Here is a 24,078-nt window from a genome sequence, read left to right on the forward strand (position 1 = left end):
AACCCAGTCTTTTGATAAATGAATGTATTTGCTGAAGCTGCTGTTGTCTTTTTGAGCACATTTTTCTTGTTTACAATTCAGTAAAAACCTCAAACTAAAATGGTGTTGGAAAGTCTACGTTTGTTTTTGAGGAAACGTTTATAAAAAACCTTTTTAAAGTGACTTTTGTTCGTTTATTTCAAACGTGTTTGTGCCTTATCTCTGTGTGACGACTGTTTCTGTTGTTACATAATGTGAAGGTAAACAGCAGAGGCGCTGTGCTGTGGGGGGTGCTCTTTCATGTGTGTGTCAGATGCCCTCCCACAGTCCCACTCTGTGATCTATCTATAGAGTCTTTAAAGGGGCCCCTGGAGTTTACATCTGGGGCACACAGCAGGGTCAGGGGGGTCAAGGGTCACTTTACAAACACAACAGTGAGTCCAATATCAACACGATACTTCCTGTTTAAGACCAAGAACTAAACCAGGACTAAACTAGGACTAAACCAGGTCTAAACCACGTCTAAACCAGGTCTAAACCAGGTCTAAACCAGGTCTAAACTAGAACTAAACCAGGACTAAACCAGGTCTAAACCAGGTCTAAACCAGGTCTAAACCAGGTCTAAACTAGGATTAAACCAGGACTAAACCAGGTCTAAACCAGGTCTAAACCAGGTCTAAACCAGGTCTAAACCAGGTCTAAACCAGGTGTTGCAGACGTGAGCAGGAGCACTGTTTTGTGCAGATCTTTTGTGAGGAGCAAACAGCAGCTGCAGAGAAACAAAACACGTCTCTCACCGAAGACGTCCTTCACACCCTATATATATATATATATATAGGCACAAACACGTTTGAAATATATATATATATATATATATATATATATATATATATATATATATATATATATATTTCAAACGTGTATATATATATATATATATATATATATATATATATATATATATATATATATATATATATATATATATATATATATATATATACACATACAAGCTCAGAACCTCCAGAATTCACTCACTGAGTTGCAGAGGCCGCACTAGCACTGATTCATGATTGGCTACAGGTGCTAGGGTTTAGGTGACGATTCAGATTCAGAGTCTTAAACCAGCAGGATTTAAACTTGACCAATGCTTTTGTAGCTAAGAATAAATCAGCATTACAATAGTTAGAAATGAAAGTTGTTTTTGATTTGAACATGTAAAATCTAAATCTCAGACACAGTTCCTTTAATCTCTGTGATGTGCTGCCCCCTGGTGGACCCTCTGACACTGCAGCTGTAGTTCTCTGAGTGTCCACTAGGGGAAACGCGCACTGCTCTCACTGTAAAAACACTTAGATGTTACGTAATAAAGCTTTAATCATCCAGCCGTGTTCTGTTTGAGCAGGTGTGAGATAAGACAGATAAGAATTAACTTCAGATAATAACCCTCGAGTTATCAATCTGGACTTTTTTATGTAAATTAATTAATACAAATACAATTATGGTCTCTTCATTGTAATGTTGGTTTAATAATATTGCTCTCTGAACAGAGAGCGCGTGAGTCTGTGGCCCTGCGCATGCGCTCTGACCCCCCGCAGCTCCGTGTTAAACAGAGTGAAGCTTCTGTCCGCGGAGATGATCTGTGCGCTCCATCATCAGCCATCTTCAACTCAGCTCCGGACTCAACCAGGTCTCTCCCAGAACCGGGTCTGAACCAGGTCTGGACCAGGTCTGAACCAGGCCCCGGACTGGCCCTGGGTCTGACCCGCACCTCCGGACCCCCAGACCGACCCGCGCGCGGAGCCGCAGCCGGGAAACAGGTGCCTCATCCCGGACACAACCAGCGCTTGTGTCCGCTCTCTGACGCGGAGCTCCGGAGCTGACACTAAGGGTTTGTGAGACCCGCAGCCGGGGACAGAGCCTCTATCCCGGGCTGTGGAGGTGAGTCAGGTCAGGTGAGTTCCCGGAGCTTCTGTCGCGTGAGCTTTTGTTAAACCTTTTGTCTTTCCTCATATGAAAGAGCGCTGGTCTTTTTCAGGCTGTCAGACAAAACAGAGCATACATTTTATGAATAGTTCTCATTTCTTGTCTCCAATAACACAATTTCCTACTAAAAAGTGTTTTATGAGCGTTTATTATTATTACCAAACTCCTCTAAAAATACCATACATTTACGCCACAGTATATTAAGCGTCTCTGTTGTTTTTGTGATTTTATGGACTCATTATTCAGCCAGTCTTTAATTTAAAAAACTTTCTTTACACCCGAATTGATAAAAATGCCTTTTTGAACCAAAATAATGGAAATTTATTGAAAGCAGACGCGTATTTAAGTCACTGAGCTGAAATACACGTCTTATGAATGGAGATTTGGCGCAGATATAAAACAGTTGTATCAGGACCACTTATTTCTTTGTGAAGTGGGAATTGCTTAAAACTGAAACAGAGGAGCGGTTCTCAAATTGTGGTGCGAGTCCCTCAGGTGGTGGGTGCAGTGGAGGGTTGTTGGTTCTACCCCTGTCCTGCTCCTCACTCTAGACTTTTAATGTCACTATGAGTTTCACTGAACCTGTTGGATCTGAACCATGAAGTCCAACCTGAAGTGGCACATTCCTTTGCACTTTCGCTTCTCACAGATCAGCCAATCACGGGGCAGGACCAGAACTGACCGGCCAATCAGAGCGAGACGTCAGAATGTGGCTCATTCAGGTCTAAGAGAATGAGTCACTGTAAAAGTATTACTGTAATAATCAAGGCTCTGGGGTATGCGCTGATAAAACACATGGTTTATTTATGCGGTCTTTGTTCAGACCTGGTTCAGTCCTGGTTTAGTCCTGATTTAGACCTGGTTTAGTCCTGGTTTAGACCTGGTTCAGTCCTGGTTTAGTCCTGGTTTAGACCTGGTTCAGTCCTGGTTTAGTCCTGGTTTAGTCCTGGTTTAGTCCTGGTTTAGACCTGGTTCAGTCCTGGTTTAGTCCTGGTTTAGACCTGGTTTAGTCCTGGTTCAGTCCTGGTTCAGTCATGATTTAATCCTGATTTAGTCTTGGCTTAGTCCTGGTTTAGTGCTTGTTTAGTCCTGGTTTAGTCCTGGTTTAGACCTGGTTCAGTCCTGGTTTAGTCCTGATTTAGACCTGGTTTAGACCTGGTTCAGTCCTGGTTTAGTCCTGGTTTAGACCTGGTTCAGTCCTGGTTTAGTCCTGGTTTAGTCCTGGTTTAGTCCTGGTTTAGACCTGGTTCAGTCCTGGTTTAGTCCTGGTTTAGACCTGGTTTAGTCCTGGTTCAGTCATGATTTAGTTCTGATTTAGTCTTGGCTTAGTCCTGGTTTAGTCCTGGTTTAGTCCTGGTTTAGTCCTGATTTAGACCTGTTTTAGTCCTGGTTTAATCCTGGCTTAGTCCTGCTTTAGACCTGGTTTAGTCCTGGTTTATTCCTGGTTTAGTCCTGGTTTAGACCTGGTTTAGTCCTGGTTCAGTCATGATTTAGTTCTGATTTAGTCTTGGCTTAGTCCTGGTTTAGTCCTGGTTTAGACCTGGTTCAGTCCTGGTTTAGTCCTGGTTTAGTCCTGGTTTAGACCTGGTTCAGTCCTGGTTTAGTCCTGGTTTAGACCTGGTTTAGTCCTGGTTCAGTCATGATTTAGTTCTGATTTAGTCTTGGCTTAGTCCTCGTTTAGTCCTGGTTTAGTCCTGATTTAGACCTGTTTTAGTCCTGGTTTAATCCTGGCTTAGTCCTGCTTTAGACCTGGTTTAGTCCTGGTTTAATCCTGGTTTAGTCCTGGTTTAATCCTGGTTTAGTCCTGGTTTAGTCCTGGTTTAGTCCTGGTTTATTCCTGGTTTATTCCTAGTTTAATCCTGGTTTAGACCTTTTTCAGTCCTGGTTAAGTCCTGATTTAGTCCTCGTTTGGACCTGGTTTAGTCTTGATTTAGTCCTGGTTTTGTCCAGGTTTAGTCACATTTGGCTGTGACTCATCTTGATCATCTGCTGTTTTTGTTTTTTTAGTGAAGCATGATGGGAAACTGAGCCTCGATGGACCAGGAAATATCCCTCCTCTCTCTGGTATGTCAGATGCCCTCCCATTCTAATATGTGTGTGAGATGCCCTCCCTGTATGTCAGATGCCCTCCCTGTGTGTCAGATGCCCTCCCCGTGTGTCAGATGCCCTCCCCGTGTGTCAGATGGAGGCTGCTCCTGAATTAAAACATGAGTCAAACAGAGAGTGAATTATCCCAGGTCCCTCAAAGCAACAAACGCTGCATTTAGAGACTTCAGGGAAATCTGTGACATGCATCAGAAACAGAACAGAGGAGAGGAGCAGAGGGTCAGAGGATGAAGAGGAGAGGGTCAGATGAGCAGAGGAGAGGAGCAGAGGAGCACAGGATGAAGAGGAGAGGATCAGAAGAACAGAGGATGAGGAGGAGAGGGCCAGAGGAACAGAGCTGAGGGTCAGAGGAGCTGAGGATAAAGAGGAGAGGGACAGAGGAGAGGGACAGAGGAGCAGAGCAGAAGGTCAGAGGAGCAGAGGGTCAGAGGAGCAGAGGGTCAGAGGATGAAGAGGAGAGGGTCAGATGAGCAGAGGATGAGGAGGAGAGGGTCAGAGGAACAGAGCTGAGGGTCAGAGGAGCTGAGGATAAAGAGGAGAGGGACAGAGGAGCAGGGGATGAAGAGGAGAGGATCAGAAGAACAGAGGATGAGGAAGAGAGGGTCAGAGGAACAGAGCTGAGGGTCAGAGGAGCTGAGGATAAAGAGGAGAGGGACAGAGGAGCAGAGCAGAAGGTCAGAGGAGCAGAGGGTCAGAGGAGCAGAGGGTCAGAGGAGCAGAGGGACAGAGGAGCAGAGCAGAGGAGCAGAGGAGCAGAGGGACAGAGGAGCAGATGATGCAGAGGATGCTGTGCTCTTGTGATGCAGAGGAAGCTGGCCGCAGAGCCTCAGTACTCAGACGTGTCGTTGCCCCCGGTGGAGAGGGTCCGCGCTCTGGGGAGGATGGGGCGGAGCGTGCAGGTGGAGGTGGACCTTTCTCCACACCTGTACCTGCGCTGGGGGCGGGACATGGAGCGCATGGCCGCCGCCTACCACCAGGAGGAGCAGCTCGAGAACGCATACGTGCTGTACAACAAATTCATCACGTGAGACGCTACTCGATGCACACACTCACACAGACACACACAGACACATACAGACAGGCACACACCGATACACACACAAACGCACCCCTACACACAGAGACACACACACATATATACAAACACATATATATACACACACACACATACACACAGACACACACAGAGACACAAACACACACACACACACACACACACTGCACAGACGTGTTCACAGATCAGCCTCAGACGTTTAAAGCCTCCAGGTCAGAATCTCTTTTGGCAAATTATTGGAGTGAGTCACAGCAGCAGAGGCTGATGTGGTTTGTGCGGTTTTATGTTTGAGGACTCTGGAGGATCAGCCTTTTACTCAAGAGGGTTTTTTTCTGAGCTCAGTGAAACCAAACCCTTCAGAGGAGGAGCACCACCATTTTGAAAAGCAAAGAAATATTAACATATAACACTAGATTTTCAAAACTCAATACACTGTGTTTTGCCAGAATGAAGAAAGACGTTTTGTGTCTTTCTCCTCAAATTTAACCTCTCAAATTTCAGGGGTTATTTTTGCGTGATTTCTAAAAGTTAAAGTAGAATCTAAGCTGTCACCCAAGGAAGTAAATTCATTAACGTTTTAAAAAATATTTCGTTTTCAAGTTGCGGTTGTTGCATTTTTTCCATGGGTGAAAACGACAGTGTCATCAGGAAACATAATTACCTTAACGTTACACACTGACAGGCGTTTGTTTATGTTCGCACTAAAAAGCAGAGGCCCGAGGGTTGAGCCCTGTGGTACCCCTATTGTGCATTTTTGTTTTTTTGCTCTCACACGTTGATTTCCTCCTCTCAGATATGATGCACTTTGGTCTATTACAGGTTTTGATAATCCAAAATGTCCTATTTTATTGAGAATACTGCGGTTTACAGTGTCAAACGGCTTACGCAAGTCGAGAAAGATCGCTCCAACTACTTCGCCCGGGTCTAGACTTGATTTAGTTTCTTTAAGGAAGTAGCAGCACGGTGTTTCAGTGGATTAATTCCTCTTTAAACCAAATTATAGTGGATTTAAATCATTTACATCAAGGCTTAGCTACAACCTTCTCATAGATCGTAGAGTCAGGGAGTATATTTATGGGTCAAAAGTCACTCATCTCTTGTTTATCTCCTGACATTTATACTAGGCAATAGGGGTCAAAGGTCTTGCCTAAGGACCCAGTTGTAACCAGGTTTGTGGGCAAGCACTGACCACCGAATAAAACTGTATAATTTGCATCTTCACTATTTTTATTTTAACTTGAGGGCTGAACATCTGCATAGAGGCTCATTTGCATATTTATCAGCTAATTTGCATATGTAAATTCTTAAATGTTCCTGTATCTGTTTTGTCAGTTTGTTTGTGGAGAAGCTTCCACTGCACAGAGACTACCACGAGTGCAGCTCCAGCCCTGAGAAGGTCTTTATCATGAAGGTAAAGAGCCAATCACAGCCCAGCGCACGTCTAAACCAGCCAATCACAGCAGAGCACATGTCTAAACCAGCCAATCACACCACAGTACATGTCTAAACCAGCCAATCACAATAGAGCACATGTCTAAACCAGCCAATCACAGCCCAGCGCACGTCTAAACCAGCCAATCACAGCAGAGCACATGTCTAAACCAGCCAATCACAGCAGAGCACATGTCTAAACCAGCCAATCACAGCAGAGCACATGTCTAAACCAGCCAATCACAGCAGAGCACATGTCTAAACCAGCCAATCACAGCCCAGCGCACGTCTAAACCAGCCAATCACAGCCCAGCGCACGTCTAAACCAGCCAATCACTGCAGAGTACATGTCTAAACCAGCCAATCACAGCAGAGTACATGTCTAAACCAGCCAATCACAGCAGAGCACATATCTAAACTGGTCAATCACAGCCCAGCGCACGTCTAAACCATCCAATCACAGCAGAGCACATGTATAAACCAGCCAATCACAGCCCAGCGCACGTCTAAACCAGCCAATCACAGCCCGGCGCACGTCTAAACCAGCCAATCACAGCAGAGTACATGTCTAAACCAGCCAATCACAGCAGAGTACATGTCTAAACCAGTCAAAAAGTATTTGGGAAAAGAACTAGTCAAGTAAGAGTAACTTAAAGCAGACATACTGTGCTCGTGTCTGCTCTATAGTTATAATCTATAATCACCCAGAGATCATTATGTTATAATTTGTACACTTTAAATCACAATAATCTAAAATCATTTAATAAAAGAAACAAGTTCGCTGACTTCCACATTAGAAAACTGTGGTGCCCAACGGGAGTAGAGGATGAGCAGAGGAGAAGAGAGGAGGAGGAGGTGCAGAGAAGGAGAGATGAGGAGCAAAGGAGGAGGGTGGAGGAAGAAGAGAGATGAGGAGAGATGAGACGCAGAGGAGGAGCAGAGGAGAAGGTGGTGCAGAGGAGGGGAGGCGGAGAGAGGAGGAGAGGAGGAGATGAGGAGGGTGAAGGAGGAAGAGAGAGGAGGAGCATAGAGGAGGAAGAGAGATGAGATGCAGAGGAGGCACAGAGTAGAAGGTGGAGCAGAGGAGGAGAGGGAGAGATGAGGAGGGTGAAGGAGGAAAAGAGAGGAGGAGCAGAGGAGGTACAGATTTAAACTGAAACTGTGCTTTTTTTGTCAGAAACTTCAGGAGGTAGCGTTTCCTCGACGAGACGAACTCAAGAAAAAACTAGAGGAAAAGTACAACAGAGAGTATGCAGGCTACCTCAATAACAAGGTACTACTACTATTAATACCGCTACTATTACTGCGACTACTACTACTACTACTACTGCTACTAATACTGCTACTACTACAGTAACAGAGAGCATTCAGACTACCTCAACAACAAGGTACTACAAATACTACTACAGCTACAGAGAGTACTCACTACCTCTGAAATAACAAGGTATTGCATTTTCTGCAAGTAATACAGGGCGACTGTGGCTGAGGAGTATCTGACTCCAGAGAGAGGGCTGTTTTAAAGTAACAATACCCGGATACTAAATAGTACTACAACTAGCATCACAGTACTATATCATATACTAAGCTAAGCACATACTGATAGATTTAAATAATTTTTTCATTAAAACCGGACCATTAATATTGAAAGTAGCATTATTTCGGGTTGAAAATTCCTGTCTGTGTCATGTGACCCCTCAGAGCCAATCAGCAGCAGAAGTGCGTGACGAGCAGCAGCACCAACAAGCCTCCCCATTGGCTGTCACTCCCGGCGCTCTCCTATTGGCTGACGGCTCGTTGGGGCAGGGCCAGTGGCTGGAGCAGGAGCGGCGGCGCGTCGATGACCTCAGACGGCGACAGATCGAATCAGAGCAGTTTATACGGTTTGAAGAGCAGCTGAGGAGGCAGGAACGGGCCAATCAGAGAGAGGAGGGGGCGGGACTACAGGCCAATCTGAGAGAAGAGGGGGCAGGACCGCATGAATCGGCCAATCAGGAAGAACAACAGGTACAACGGGACTAATCACACAAACTTACATGGAGGAAGTTCGTACGTCACAGTGGGCGTGGACCAGTGGCGGTAAAAACGAAAGTAGATCGGAGCAATGACGTCCTGAATACGAGAGAATAAACATCACAAAAACATGAACGAATCACTTTAACTACAAATACAATTGACAGAGGGTCAATGACAAGGAAACGACTATAAGAGGGTTAAAAGCTCTAAAAAGTAAATTTTGTACAGTAGGTTTGATTTAAAGTCACTGTCCTGTGTGTCCTCCAGGTGGCGCTCAGAGATTCAGATGTGACTGACGGTTCCTGTCTGTCCCAGCAGCAAATCAGAGCCAGCGAGCAGCCTGAGGGGGCGGGGCATAAAAGGACCAGAGCAGCTCCCGTCCAATCTGCTGCCGCGCTGTCTGCAGTTCACTGTGAGTCCTGGTCCAGTCCTAGTTTAGTCCTGGTTTAGTCCTGGTTTAGTCCTGGTTTAGTCCTGGTTTAGACCTACTTCTAACACCAGGTGCGCTTGTTTCTCAGCTGAGCGGTTGGAAGGTCTGAGGCGGGTGGTGCTTCCTAGAGACCTGACTCTGAGATTTCTGCGTTTGGCCGAATCCAACACGAACCGAGGCCTGGAGACCTGTGGAGTGCTCTGCGGCAGACTGGTGAGTTTAGTCCTGGTTTAGTCCTGGTTTAGACCTGGTTTAGTCCTGATTTAGTCCTGGTTTAGTCCTGGTTTAGACCGGGTTTAGACCTGGTTTAGACCTGGTTTAGTCCTGGTTTAGACCTGGTTTAGTCCTGATTTAGTCCTGGTTTAGTCCTGGTTTAGACCTGGTTTAGACCTGATTTAGTCCTGGTTTAGTCCTGGTTTCGACCTGGTTTAGTCCTGGTTTAATCCTGGTTTAGTCCTGGTTTAGACCTGATTTAGTCCTGGTTTAGACCTGATTTAGTCCTGGTTTAGTCCTGGTTTAGTCCATGATTATTGCCATTACACTGCAGAACATTGCAGACATCTCCATGGAGACAAGCAGGTGATGGACCCTCACCAGAAAAGTGACATAGTGCATCTTTAACTGGCATGGAGGGGAATCATGTGATCATGTGTAACCATCTTCAGACTTAGAATTCAAAACAGAACTGGAGTCTGGATCTGACCCTAGATCCTGAGAATGGTGTCTGGAAGGGCATCTGGCGTATTCTCTCTCGTTTCAGATGTGTGGGAGGGCATCTGATGTATTCTCTCTCGTTTCAGGCGCGAGAGGAGTTGGTGGTCACTCACGTTGTCGTTCCAAAGCAGACGTCAGGTCCAGACTTCTGTGACATGGAGAATGTTGAGGAACTGTTCTGCTTCCAGGATCAACAGAACCTCCTGACGCTGGGCTGGATCCATGTATGGGAGGGCATCTGACACAATCTGACACACGGGGAGGGCATCTGACACAATCTGACACACGGGGAGGGCATCTGACACACAGGGAGGATGAGAGGATATGCGGAGGGTCTTGTTGTCTGTGATGTTTTTGTTTTTTGGTGGTTTCACTCCCACTCATCACTTCACACTTTCACTGAGTCACGTCTCCACAGCGACCAGGGATACGGTCTCCACGGCGACCGGGGATACGGTCTCCACGGCGACGGGACAAAGAGGGCACTATAGTCCAGGCACAGAGAGGTCTCACTTTGAGCCACACACAGAGATCCACAAACCTCTCATGACCTCTGCTGGTCTACTTTGGTTTAGTCCTGGTTTAGTCCTGGTTTAGACCTGGTTTAGTCCTGGTTTAGACCTGGTTTAGTCCTGGTTTAGACCTGTTTTAGTCCTGGCTTAGACCTGTTTAAGACGTGGTTTAGTCCTGGTTTAGACCTGTTTTAGTCCTGGTTTAGACTTGTTTTAGACCTGGTTTAGACCTGTTTTAATCCTGGTTCAGTCCCGGTCTTGTCCCGCTTCAGTCCCGCTTCAGTCCCGCTTCAGTCCCGCTTCAGTCCCGCTTCAGTCCCGCTTCAGTCCTGCTTCAGTCCCGCTTCAGTCCCACTTCAGTCCCGCTTCAGTCTTGTTTAGTCCTGGTTTTCTGTTTCAGACTCATCCCACTCAGACGGCGTTCCTCTCGTCTGTCGACCTTCACACTCACTGCTCCTTTCAGCTCATGCTCCCAGAGGCCATCGCTGTAGTGTGTGCGCCCAGACACAACGAGTGAGTACCCCAAAGAGTACCCCAAAAAAACACAAAGCGTACCCCAAGCCCCCTAACCCCATCTGTCCGTGCCCCGGCTCAAACCCCACACTCTTACTACTCCCAGAGGCCGTCGCTCTGGTGTGTGCTCTGAGACATAATGAGTACCTCCAAAAGAGTAACCCAAAAGAGTACTCCAATAACCCAGAGAGAGTACCCAAAACCCCAACCCTCTACATCAACCCTCTAGGCCGTTGCTGTGGTGTGTGCGTCAAGACACAACGAGTAAGTACCTGAAAGAGTATACTAGAGTACCCCAATAATCCAGAGAGTACCCCAAACCCCCCATCCTCTGATCCACCCTGCTCCGCTCCTCAAAAGCCATCACTGTTGTGTGTGCGCCCGGACGGAGTGAGTACTCCATTTACCCCTAAGTAAAAGTACTTTTTCTGTGTACCTGTTGTAGTAAAAGTACATCTCCTGTGTCCTTGTTGTAGTAAAAGTACTTCTCCTGTGTCCTTGTTGTAGTAAAAGTACTTCTCCTGTGTCCTTGTTGTAGTAAAAGTACTTTTCCTGTGTACTTGTAGTTGTGCCGTGTTCAGACTCACTGGACCTGGGATCTCTGCAGTATCTCGCTGTCGACTTAAAGGATTCCACCCTCACTCCAGAGACCCCCCTCTGTTCTCTGTGAGTACCTCATACTCCCCACATCCACGTATCAGTGAGTACCTCATACTCCCACATCCACGTATCAGTGAGTACCTCATACTCCCCACATCCACGTATCAGTGAGTACCTCATACTCCCACATCCACGTATCAGTGAGTACCTCATACTCCCCACATCCACGTATCAGTGAGTACCTCATACTCCCCACATCCACGTATCAGTGAGTACCTCATACTCCCCACATCCACGTATCAGTGAGTACCTCATACTCCCACATCCACGTAGTACACGACAGTCATATTTATGGAGTTATTTTCTATTTTCACACACACATACACACCCCCACGCATTCATACATACACACACACACATTCATACATACACACACACATTCATACATACACACACACATTCATACATACACACACACACACACACACACACCCCTACCCACCCCCACATTCATACACACACACACCCACCCACCCCCACACACACACATACACACACACACTCATACATTGGAGACCCACTGTCACTCACTGTTTTAAAATATAAAGTGAAGCTTTTAACGTCAGTGAATTATCCTCCCTCCCTTTATCTCCCTCCCTCTCTATCTTTCCCCCCTCCCTCTCCTTTCCCTTCTCTCTCCTCCCTCTCTCTTTCTCTCCCTCTCCTCCTCCTCTCCTCCCTCCTTCCTCTCTCCATCCACAGGTGTGTAAACATGTGCTTGTGAGGGATTGTGCAGTGATGTTGTTGGACCTCAGGTGACACACAGGGGGCGCTCTGTCTGTGCTCCACTGTGCCTCCTCCTCCACCTCCTCCTCCTCCACCTCCTCCTCCAACTCCTCCTCCTCCACCTCCTCCACTACACCTGGACTCTGAGCTAATGAGGGATTTGGTTTAGACCTGGTTTTGTCCCTCATTTAGTCTCTGATTCAGACCTGGTTTTGTTCCTGGTTTAGTTCCTGTTTAGTCCCGGTTTAGACCTGGTTTGGACCTGGTTTAGTCCTGGTTTAGTCCCTGCTTTAGTCCCTTGTTTAGTCCCTGGTTCAGACCTGGTTTAGTCCTGGTTTCATCCTTGCTTTCGTCTCTGGTTTAGACCAGGTTTAGACCTGGTTTAGTCCTGGTTTAGTTCTGGTTTAGGCCTGGTTTACATCTGGTTTAGTCCATGTTTCATCCTTGCTTTTGTCCCTGGTGTAGACCTGGTTTAGACCGGGTTTAGTCTCAGTCTCTCTGAGGCGACATGACTCTGACAAAACAGCAGGTGGCGCTGTGTTTACTTGAGCCTTTCTGTGTTCATTTGTTTAAAGTTTTAACATGTAACTTTTGTGAAATTGTCATATTTTTAATAAATGTTTTTGTGATTTCAATATTTTTGTCTGATATTTTTTTAACAAACTCATTTTTATCTGATGATAAAAGCAAAATGTAAAAAAAAACAGATGGACCATGATGCTTTGCTCCTTTGACCGTCTCCTTAGACCAGGGGTGTCAAACATATTTTCACCGAGGGCCACATCAGCAAAATGGCTGCTCTCAAAGGGCCAGATGTAAAATAAATCTAACTCATTTTTCAACTTGTTAATTAACTGTTTCTGTATTTATGACTTATTCAAGTTACAAATATTGCATATGCATTTGCCTAGATGTAAAAATATGGCTGTGTAACTGTGTATCTCCTGATAAATTGAGATTTTAAGACCACCATACTTTTTAATTTACCCTGTCGAGGGCCACATTAAATTATGTGGAGGGCCACATTTGGCCCGCGGGCCTTGACTTTGACACATGTGCCTTAGACTATTTGTGTCTCTGGGTCAAACTAAACACTCAGAGTTTTAGAGGAAAATGTTAAAGAAACATGGTTTGTGTTAAAATGAAAGTTTATATTTTATATTTTAGTCACTTTCCTCTTAAAAACAAACTAAAACATTATATTTGTAATAAATCCAAAACATGGGGTGAGTCTAGATCTGGCTTCAGTCGCTGGTTTAGTTCTAGTTTAGTCCTGGTTTAATCCTGGATTAGTCCTGATTGAATATTGGTATAATCCAGATTTAATCCTGATTAATCCTGGTTTAATCCTGGTTCAATCCTGATTTACTCCTGGTTTAGTCCTGGTGTAGTCCTGGTTTAGTCCTGTTTTAGTCCTGGTTCAGTCCTGGTTTAGTCCTGGTTTAGTCCTGGTTCAGTCCTGGTTTAGTCCTGGTTTAGTCCTGGTTCAGACCTGGTTTAGTCCTGTTTTAGCCCTGGTTCAGTCCTGGTTTAGTCCTGTTTTAATCCTGGTTCAGTCCTGGTTTAGTCCTGGTTCAGACCTGGTTTAGTCCTGTTTTAGCCCTGGTTCAGTCCTGGTTCAGACCTGGTTTAGTCCTGTTTTAGTCCTGTTTTAGTCCTGGTTTAGTCCCGGTTCAGTCCTGCTTTAGTCATGTTTTAGTCCTGGTTTTGTCCTGGTTTAGTCCTGGTTTAGTCCTGGTTTAGTCCTGGTTTAGTCCTGTTTTAGTCCTGGTTTATTCCTGTTTTAGTCCTGGTTTAGTCCTGGTTTAGTCCTGGTTCAGTCCTGGTTTAGTCCTATTTTAGTCCTGGTTTAGTCCTGGTTTAGTCCTGGTTTAGTCCTGGTTTAGTCCTGGTTCAGTCCGGTCTTAGACACAAACACATGAGACAGATCCATATTTTTATTCCAGATGATTTAAATCAGTCACATTTTGTTAAAACACTAAAATTAAAACGAGACAAATTCACTGAATGTTTATTTTAAATTACAGTGGATCAGACTCGTGTCACTTTAACACTGTTCAGAGCTCACACTCAAACTTCACTCTTTGGTCTCAGGCAAAAGGAACATTTCACTCGATAAAAACTTGGGATGCACCGATCCAACGCCAATATCGATTTCTAAATATCGGTTCAGTCGATATCCTAGTTGGACATGTACATTGATGACAGATCCAACACATTTACATCAGTTTGGTTTTATTCATTTTAGTTTAAATGAAAATAAAGTTTGTTTTCAGTCTCTCCTCTGGTATCGGTCGATATCGGGAATCGGCCGACATTTAAAGCCATAGTATCGAAATCAGTATCGGATTTGAAAACGGTGGATCGGTGCTTCTCTGATGAAAGTATGAATTTAAAACAAGTTGATTCACTTAACAATTTAGTTTTCTTTAAATTAAGGTCAAAAATAAACTTTTTTTTAATAATTGGAAGTTCTGATAAAGTTTTCAATAGTGATTTATAAAAAAAGTATTCTCCCCAAAAGGAAATATTCAGGCTGATCCTAAATGTTTGATGATTGTCTTACAGAGATCAGCAGTCCCGCCCACTTCCGAGTCGGCTCTGCTTCCGGACGTACGTTTTCCATTCAATTTTCCCAAAGATTTTTCCAAACTTTAATAATAAAATTTATTAAGCGTCCAAAAGGCACTTTATTTACGCAAAATGAGCTTTAATCCATGTTATAACGCTGTTACCTCCTCAAAAACACACCTGGAGTTGCGCTTTAGTCTAAATCTCCAAAGCTCAAAACGCTCTGTTCCACCTTGTGATGTCATGAAGTGGTCGTTTTCATAGTTTTCATGTAAACAGCTCCTTTTACCTTTTGTAGAGTCGAGCAATTCCAGCGCTAAAGATCCAAATCTAAATGATTCTAGTTCAGGTGTGTGGAGTTTAAAAACACAGTGAAGCACTTCCTGTATCACCACACAATGACATCACAAGGTGGAACAGAGCGTTTACTGTTTGAGAGAAGAAGAACTCAGCCTAAATCTGCAGCGTTTGTGTGTTAAACATGTGAGAATTAAACAAAAAAAATACAACTTCAGGTCTGTTTGTGATGAGGAAACAGTATTATAATGATAATGTGTATCAACTGTAATAATTCAGCGATTTATAGTCACCACAGAGCTGATCAGCCCTGAGCTTTCAAACTTAATTTTTTAATTTAATTTTTGTAATTTTTTTCCAAAAGCCTACGGGGAAAATTAACAGGAAACGTACTTCAAGAACCAGAGGGGGGCGCTCCGTTTTATATCAAATCAAAACGCACATTAAAAGGCAGATCGCAAACTTAATCAGGACGTTCTTAAAAAGTGCCAAAACCTTGGGCTAAAACGGTAAAAAATCTAAAATTCTGAGACCAAAATATTCACAGTTTAAGGAAAATAACATATATTTGTCTATAAAATAAAAATGAAATACTTAGAAAGAGTAAACAGGACACAGAATTATCGATTACAGAATTTGAGCCGATCACAGGCTGCGCTGATCATTCAAAATAAAATGAAAATTCAAATAGATTTGGTTAAATTTGGGTCCGGCAGACAAAGCACCGCGGGCTCAGACTCCACTCTCCAACTCAGACGATCGTATTCAAAGTAAAATCTAAAATCTAGGGTATCTCAGACATTTTAGCCTGAACATAAACACGCTATAGTCAACACCAGTCATATTTAAAACAGACGGGAGCAGCACAAATTAATCATATTCTTCAATTTTCTATCAGATTCAGCTTTTGTGGATCTACTTTTTGGATATTTCATGTTAAAGTTCAACGTAATCAATAAAGAAAACTGTGTCTGACCCATAGACTGTGTAAAATAGTGATCATATGTGCAGGCCGGTTCAGACTATGGACAGACTGAGCAGCTGCTTAGGGCCCCGAGGTCACCAGGGGGCCCCAAGAGTCCATACATTTATATTGAAAATAATACAATATGTCAAGTTTTATTGGAACCAAGGCTTCAGTGTTTACAGCAGCACAAAAATCTAAAACAATTAATTTTTCAACTTTTTTTCCCTAATTTTTCTAAAAATCTACTGCTGCTACGTTTGTTTTTGAGTCGGGCAGAGGTGAGGGCAGCTATGTGTTTATACCGGTGCAAGGACCTGACATAATGTAAATCTAAGCCCACTGTTGCCAACTGGAACACATTAAAATCCACCAGAAATGAAGAAAAAACGTCTACAATTAAAAAAAAAACCTTGTCCCCCGCTTTATATGTTTGTGTTCTGTTCTTGTGACTGTGGTAGTTGTGACGTTCTGGATGTTTTCAGTCTGATATTGGTCAAATAAACACAAATACAACTGGTCAAAGTGGTGAGAGCAGAATCAGAAAGTGTCAAATGTGAATCACTAATAGCCAATGAGCCAGGAGGGGGCCCCAGAGACAAATTCAGCTTAGGGCCCCCTGAAAACCGGGGACCGGCCCTGCACATATGGGATGAAATTGGAGCTTCATATTTGGAAAACCACGAGACTCATAGCAACCAAAGAGCCAATCCAGAGCGAGGTCTAGCAAACTGTCAATCAAACCTGTTGCTAATGCTAGCGGGAGTGACCTCGGAGAAAGAAGGCCCCTGATTTGTCTGTTATTAACGTTCAAATGTTGGTTTACGGACACAATAGCGAAATAAAAACACCAGGATCATGTAGCGAAGATTAATACGAACAAGACCAAAATGACGGGTTTGACAGCAGCAGTTACAAAGCGAGGGGCGACAGTTTTTCAATAGAAAGTGAATTGGAGCCAGATTCGATGGAGTCGGAAGCGTGCACATGCTCACTTCCTGTTTGTGCTAGCAGGGTAGCTACGTCCATTTATATATACAGTCTATGCTCTGCCCTCATCTGTTACTATGAAATCGTCACAATCGTTCTACAAAACCACCAATTATTTCAATTTGTTGGAACTTTATTTTGTAATTTAAAGCTACAGTGTGTAACTTTCTGAAGGTGTAATTTTACATTTCTATGGAAACACTCGGGACAAATAAGAGTCACGTTTGTTTGTCCTGTTTTGAGTGCAGCAAAAACCTCCCACATGACAAAAACACGCTTTTATCGTGGTCTATTTGTGGCTAAAAAGTTACACACTGTGACTTTAACTGTTTGGGAAAGACATTCATTCATTTTTATTGTATCTAATAATAATAATAATTTAAATATCTTTTCCATTTTATTTATTTATTTATTTTTTTAAACAGGGCATTCACAAGACAGCAACCGGGTGGAGGGTTAAAGGTCATTCCCCAGTTTCAGTCATTTGCCAAATTTGCGTCGCTCAAGCTAGTCGTTAGCTTGATTTGCATTAATTTACATTGTTCTGTCAGTTTCTGTTCATTTAAGATCTGTTCATTTATATCGAGTTTGTAAAGAAGGTTTTATACAGTTTATTTTTAGAAAAACATATTAGCTAGCATCCATGTTTCGTGTCTGCTCAGGTTTAGCATCAGTTACAAATGCTGTTTTTTTACAAACCTTCGACTTAACAAAACTATTGACTTTAAGAAAAATAAACAGATTTAGAATAAAACTCGTTCATGCAGGTTACCGTGTTTGTGTAGTAAATGACAAAGCTTCTGAGCATGTGCAGAACGGATTGTGACGCGAATTGGGCTCTGACTCAAACTGGGGAATCTAGGGCTGCAGAAAGGTAAGAAAGATTTGGTATTTTTTGGTATTTATATATAAAAAGACAGATTAAACTCATGATTCAAAAGTGTATTCTGTCTTTTTATATATACATTGTTTCCTGGTACTTTTCTCTGTGTAAAAATTAGTTTTTGCATGCGCTCCCCCTGCTGGTGAAGTGTTGTAAGTGCAGTTTGGGTCAGATACACAGAGATAGTATTGAGAGCTTTTGCCACGCCCCCTTCTTTTAGTCGACCAATCGAATGGCAGGACATGTCGTTAGTCGACCAGGAATTTCTTAAGTCGATTACAGACCAAGGGGAATGACATAGTGCAGGGTCAGAGGGTCAGAGGTCAGAGGAGAGTGGCCGGGCGCAGCGTGAAGGCGGAGTACCCGTCATAGGAGGCGTAGGTCAGATCTGGACTCAGGGTCGGTTTGAGAGACGCCATCGAAGCCGCGGCCGCCAGAGGATATGCTGTGAGACCAGAGACCAGAAAAAGAGCGAATGTGAAATAAAAAAAAAAATCAAAACAAACACTTTAAACCACAGACTGTATAAAGACGTGGACTGAGTGAGCGGGACGTCACCCACAGCGATCGGCTCCAAATGAAGTTCATCGAGGCAGAAAAAAATAAATAAATAAAAAATTAAATAAATAAATAAAATAAATAAATAATTTTCAATATATTTAAAATTAATAAAAAATAAATAAACATAAATAAATAAAATAATAATTTTGAATACATTTAAAATAAAATAAAAATAAATAAATAAAATAATTAAAAAAAATAAAAATAAAAATAAATAAATAAATCAAAAATGTTCATCTAGGTTGTTTGTTTGATATGTCTACCTATTACCTATGAAATACGTTGTAACTAATAAAATTCGTGAGATATGCCTGAAAATCCTACATAGATGCTACCCTGTCTATGTTTTTCGCTTAAACGTAGATCGTCTTTGTTCATTCTGTCAGAGCAGTGAAGAAACGGTCACTCGTGTGTTTTGAGAAGCTTGATATAAACCTACAACTTAACACAAAACATATAATTTTTGGTGTTTTTGAAAAAGATGTGGGGAAAAAAATATATACTTAATGAATCTAATCCTAATCCTCTCAAAATCTAAAATTCACTGTTGTAAATTTTCTAACCAGAAACCCTAACTTGCTGTATTTAAATCCCTTTTGTCCTTTTATAGAATTTATTTTTCTATTGTTCAAACCCAAAAGCCTGAAAACAAAATGTACTACTGTATTTATTTATTTTTTTTAATTTTTGTTTAATATTTTTGCACATGCCATATGAATATAATGTAATGTACCGCCAGTATCATAGCAACCAAAGAGCCAATCAGGAGCGAGGCTGTTAAAGTTAACGTCTTCTCTGTCTGTATAAATAAACAAAAGTCAAATGATTTTTTTCACAATAGCTTCAGAAAGTGGAGCCATAATTCAGCCCCAAAGACGTGATCGTTGTCAGGTGAAAATACTTTAAGACAAAAAGATTCAAATGACAAGTTTGTGGAGTTAATCTCAAACAAAGGGAGAAGGTTCAACGTTTGTAGGTCAGAAGTTTGGAGATTTCATTAAAAACTGTTGGGTTAGTGCAGTGCTCCCCCCCTGAAAAATTAAAATAAATGAAATGATATAATGAAATTTAATTAAATATCAAATAAAAAAATAAAATTAAATAAACATCAAATGAATAAATTAAAATTAAATAAATATCAAAATAATACATTAAAATTAAATAAATATCAAATTAAAACAAGTAATTTAGCAATTTGGTACACCACCTTACATGATGCTCAGTGCTCGCTGCTTTAAGTGACATTTACAAAGTGGATGATTGTTGTCAATATTTGGCACGTTTACGCTGAAAAAACTCCAGCGTCTTATCAGCGTGACTGAGGTGTAATGAGGTGGCGCCTTAACTTATTTGGCTTCATACTGTCCGCTGCCACAGCAGACACCGGTCTGTCCTCGTGTCCCACCGGAGTCACGGTGAAGCCAAGTGCTAAATACGCTTCATCAGACTTCCTCGTCTTATTTTTCGGGTGACTTTACCTCCGTCTATATCCACCTTTCTTTTCATCCCTGTTAAAATGTTTTCCATAGTGTCTCTTTAGCAAAAGTGTTTCTTGTTCACTGCCCTGTATCACGATCTGTTCGCTCTCTCCTGCTCTTTGCTGTGCGCGCACTGCTGTCATGATGCCTGCATTTTCTGTCTCCCTGTGTGCTCTCCCCCTCGCCTACCTGTCTGAATCTGGAGCTGGGCGGAGTTCCTACTCCTCCCGTGTGCACCTGGAGAGCATTAGCGCAATCATCACCACCTGCTGTCGAGTATATGAGGGCTCGGCAGAAGACAGACCGTCCACGTGTAAACGTGAATGTTCCAGCTCAAGTTTGTATCCTGTTACCTGCCTACCTGTGTCTTACCGGATTTTGCTGTTTCCCAGATTCCTGCTCCCTCGCTCGTTCCTGCTCCTGACCCTGCGCTCCAGCTCCGGTACAGTCCACCCCTCGTCTTCACCTCCTGTCCTGTCTTGGTCTCCAGCCTGCTTCCCGTCTCCTGCCCTGGTCCTTGCTCTCTGGATTACTCCTGTCCGGCCCTCCCTGGTCTCGTCTCCCGTCCTGTCTTGCTCCGGCCCTGGCTGTCTCCATGTCTGCTCTGGACTACCCCCGCTTGGCTTGCTCTGTTCCCGTGCCCGACCCTGTCCTCGTCAGGTCCTGGTTTTCCCCGTTCCTTCTCACCACTCCGCACGCCTGGTTTGCCTCCCGTGTGTTTAATGAACTATTGACTCTTATTATTACGCAAACTGTTAATAAACACTGTAAAATTGCCCCGTGTCTGCATTCCTTGGTCCGCTCCTGTACCTGCCGTTAGGACAGCTGCGTACACGCTGCGTACAGTACTACAGTGTCATACGCGGAGTCATAGGGGCGTGCCCCACTATTTGAGAACCACTGGGTTAGTGAGTGGAGTGAGTTTGTGTCCCCTTGTCTCTGCTCCCGTCTCTGTCTCTGCTCCCGTCTCTGTCTCTGCTCCCGTCTCTGTCTCTGCTCCCGTCTCTGTCTCTGCTCCCGTCTCTGTCTCTGTCTCTGCTCCTGTCAAACATGTGTGTCTCTCTGGAACTGGTCCTTGTTTAAAATTACTTGGACTTTCATAATGTGTGAAAATAATTGAACCAGGACTAAATCACTAAACTTGGACCAAACCAGGTCTAAACCTAGACCTGGACTAAACCAGGTCTAAACCAGGACTAAACCAGAATCTAACCTGGACTAGACCAGGACTAAATCAAAACTAAACCAGGACTAAACCAGGTCTTTGTGTTTATGTGGTGCAGAGGAGTTAGTTGCATACGGACCTCACTCACCTGTGTAGGCCAGGGTGCCGGGGCTGATGGTCCCAGAGACCGGTCCAGAGATGGTCCCAGGAACCAGACCCTGTCCTTGTCCAGATCCTGGTCCAGACCCAGATCCTGAGACCTGGTCTGGAATCTCGGCCAAACCCAAAGTACTCAGAGTGTGTTCAGCTGCGTGGACCCGGGCCTCCTCCACCGACGAGCAGAGCTTAGAGGGAGTCACTGGGTGTCTGTGAGAGAGCGGAAAAATCAGATCTAAACCAGGTCTAAACCAGGAGAAGGTCATTGGTTAATCTCCTGGTGTCTCTGGGTGGAGGCTGTGGGTGCAATGCCGGACTCACGTGTTGGGGTACTGCGAGGCGAGGGCGGGGATAGTCACTTTGTAGAGGAACAGTTGTCTCTGGTCTGGAGTCTGGGCCGAGTGCAGCTCATACACAGGAGAACCCCAACCATTCTTCTGACACAGCTCCTCCAGAACCTGCAAGAACCAGGACTGAACCAGGACTAAACCAGGATTAAACCAGGACTGAACCAGGACTGAACCAGGACTAAACCAGGATTAAACCAGGACTGAACCAGGACTAAACCAGGACTGAACCAAGACTAAACCAGGACTGAACCAGGACTAAACCAGGACTAAACCAGGACTAAACCAGGACTAAACCAGGATTAAACCAGGACTGAACCAGGACTAAACCAGGGACTAAAATATGTCTAAACCAGGACTAAACAAGGACTTGGCTAGAAGTGAACGAGGACTAAACCAGGACTAAATCCCAGGACTAAATCAGGACTAAACAAGGAATAAAATAGGTCTAAACCAGGACAGAACCAGGTCTAAACTAGGACTAAACCAGGACTAAACCAGGACTTAACCAGGGCTAAGCCAGATCTAAACCTGGGTCAAACCAGGTCTAAACCAGGTCTAAACCAGGTCTAAACCAGGTCTACACATGGTCTAAGCCAGGGACTAAATCAGTCACTGAACCAGGACTAAACCAGGACCAAACCAGGACTTAACCAGGATTAAACCAGGACTAAACCAGGACTTAACCAGGACTTAACCAGGACTTAACCAGGACTGACCTGTGCCGGAGTCTTGCCAGTCTTTAGGGGGGTTAGTTCCATCCCGGGCAGGAGGTCGAACAGTTTGTCTTGGTGTTGCTTGGAGTCCATTTTGTAGGCGGGGTTAGAGGAGACCCCACCTCCCACTCTTCCAGAGACTCCGCCCCCTGTGAGGTAAGCCCCACCCCCTGTGATGTAAGCCCCACCCCTGGGCAGCCCGCGCACGCCGGCGGCCCCTACAGGTACACTCATGTAAACGTCTACAGAGACACACGCCAATCATCAGGATCACAGCCAATCAGAGCAGAGATCAGTCACCACTGTCACTGGGACTCAGCCAATCAGAGCACAGAGCCATTGAGCTTCTCTACCACACCAGGACTAAACCAGGCTTAAACCAGGACTAAAGCAGGACTAAACCAGGGACTAAACCAGGACTAAACCAGGACTAAAACAGGACTAAACAAGAACTGAACCGGGACTAAACCAGGTCTAAACTAGTACTAAACCAGGACTCAACTAGGACTAAACCAGGACTAAATGAGGACTAAACCAGGACTAAACCAGGACTGAACCAGGTCTAAACCACGACTAAACCAGGTCTAAACCAGGACCAAACCAGGTCTAAACCAGGACTAAATCAGGACTGAACCAGGACTAAACTAGGACTAAGCCAGGTCCCCTAAAGGGTGCCTGAACCCTTTAGGGGCCTGAATCCTTCATAACTATTAGCATACTGGCTATTAGCATACTATCACTATTGTTTTCTCTGGTTTGATTTAGGTCTGAGGATGGAGTAATAAATAAAAGATTAATAATGTCTAAGACCCTCCCATTCCTGTTCAAAGATGGATCTGACCTAACAAATATGATCAGCAGCCAAACATTTTTACTCTAAAACTTTTCTCCAGTGTCAGAACAATATGTTGTTTTGTGATGGACCCCTACTGGACGACTGGAGGATTACACAGACCTACAGACCACATCTCTTTGAAGCTCAGGTTTAAAGTGAGTCCCGGTGACAGAAGCTCAGTACAGACACGAGGGTTTATACTGCAGGTGATTTTAAGGACTCTATCAACAACAACTACTGCAGTACAACTACTCCAGTACAAGTACAACTACCTCAGTACAAGTACAACTACCCTAGTACAAGTACAACTACTCCAGTACAAGTACAACTGCTCCATTACAAGTACAACTACTCCAGTACATGTACAATAATCCAGTACAAGTACAATAATGCAGTACAGTGTAGCATATCTCCAAACTTCTGATCCACAGACGTTGAACCTTCTCTTTATTCGTTTTGGGATTTATATACAGGCTGCTGACAGAGAAGATGTTGGACTTTGTGTCAGTTTTTGTTTCATGTGAAAAGTCCCAGTCATGACAAAGATAAAACCATAAACCAGGTCCACACATCCACAAACTCACAGTTAAATATCTCACTCATGCTGTTGTTGATAGAGCCCTGTCCTTGTGGATCTGATTTTATGTTTCATTTTCACAGTTTCAGATTGAGGTTCTGATTCTAGACTTGACCAGGTCTTGGACTCACCTCGCACCGATGGCGTCCGGACCAGGCCCCGCCCACACACCTGTGTTTTAGGGAGCCGGAGCTGAGCCGGGATGGCGTAGGCCTGAGGGGCGTAGAACACAGGAGCCCCCAGGTACGCCATGGACGGGTCATAGACCTGTGAAAGACTGGGGTTAGACCAGGACTGGACCAGGACTAAACCAGGATATAAACCAGGACTAAACCAGGACTAAGCCAGGACTAAACCAGGACTAAGCCAGGACTAAACCAGGATATAAACCAGGACTAAACCAGGAATAAACCA

General features: G+C 44.0%; 3 protein-coding genes across 6 annotated transcripts in view; 2 read left to right on the forward strand and 1 right to left on the reverse strand.

Annotated features, from left to right (window-relative positions):
- ptenb (phosphatase and tensin homolog B) overlaps nucleotides 1-24,078 on the forward strand; it is a 128,653-nt gene that overhangs the window by 57,561 nt on the left and 47,014 nt on the right. The gene's annotated exons all lie outside the window — the stretch shown is intronic.
- On the forward strand, nucleotides 1,626-12,306 carry stambpl1 (STAM binding protein-like 1). Of its 2 annotated transcripts, XR_008649143.1 has the most exons (13): nucleotides 1,626-1,934; nucleotides 3,973-4,029; nucleotides 4,878-5,095; nucleotides 6,458-6,536; nucleotides 7,734-7,829; nucleotides 8,255-8,560; nucleotides 8,837-8,981; nucleotides 9,088-9,212; nucleotides 9,800-9,937; nucleotides 10,626-10,738; nucleotides 11,305-11,404; nucleotides 12,101-12,225; nucleotides 12,256-12,306. XR_008649143.1 is itself a non-coding variant. In XM_033984296.2 (12 exons), exons 2-12 carry the CDS (start codon nucleotides 4,000-4,002, stop codon nucleotides 12,155-12,157), a joined length of 1,407 nt encoding a protein of 468 aa, XP_033840187.2. In that variant the 5' UTR covers nucleotides 1,626-1,934; nucleotides 3,973-3,999; the 3' UTR covers nucleotides 12,158-12,247. The 2 variants fall into 2 exon arrangements, 1 of the variants encoding a protein (XP_033840187.2); XM_033984296.2 differs by lacking the exon at nucleotides 12,256-12,306 and having other exon boundaries at nucleotides 12,101-12,247.
- a1cf (apobec1 complementation factor) overlaps nucleotides 14,096-24,078 on the reverse strand; it is a 32,335-nt gene continuing 22,352 nt past the window's right edge. The window contains exons 9-13 of one of the 3 annotated variants that reach the window (XM_033984494.2): nucleotides 23,796-23,931; nucleotides 22,256-22,470; nucleotides 21,511-21,647; nucleotides 21,182-21,399; nucleotides 14,096-18,274 (exon numbers count right to left, since the gene is read on the reverse strand). In XM_033984494.2, coding sequence (XP_033840385.1) covers nucleotides 18,153-18,274; nucleotides 21,182-21,399; nucleotides 21,511-21,647; nucleotides 22,256-22,470; nucleotides 23,796-23,931 — 828 coding nt within the window. In that variant the 3' untranslated portion in view covers nucleotides 14,096-18,152. Of the gene's footprint in view, nucleotides 18,275-21,172; nucleotides 21,400-21,510; nucleotides 21,648-22,255; nucleotides 22,495-23,795; nucleotides 23,932-24,078 lie in introns of all 3 variants that reach the window. The other 2 variants (XM_033984493.2, XM_055229765.1) reach the window with 2 other exon arrangements.

Source organism: Periophthalmus magnuspinnatus, chromosome 19, assembly GCF_009829125.3.
Source record: "Periophthalmus magnuspinnatus isolate fPerMag1 chromosome 19, fPerMag1.2.pri, whole genome shotgun sequence".
Lineage (NCBI taxonomy): Eukaryota > Metazoa > Chordata > Actinopteri > Gobiiformes > Gobiidae > Periophthalmus > Periophthalmus magnuspinnatus.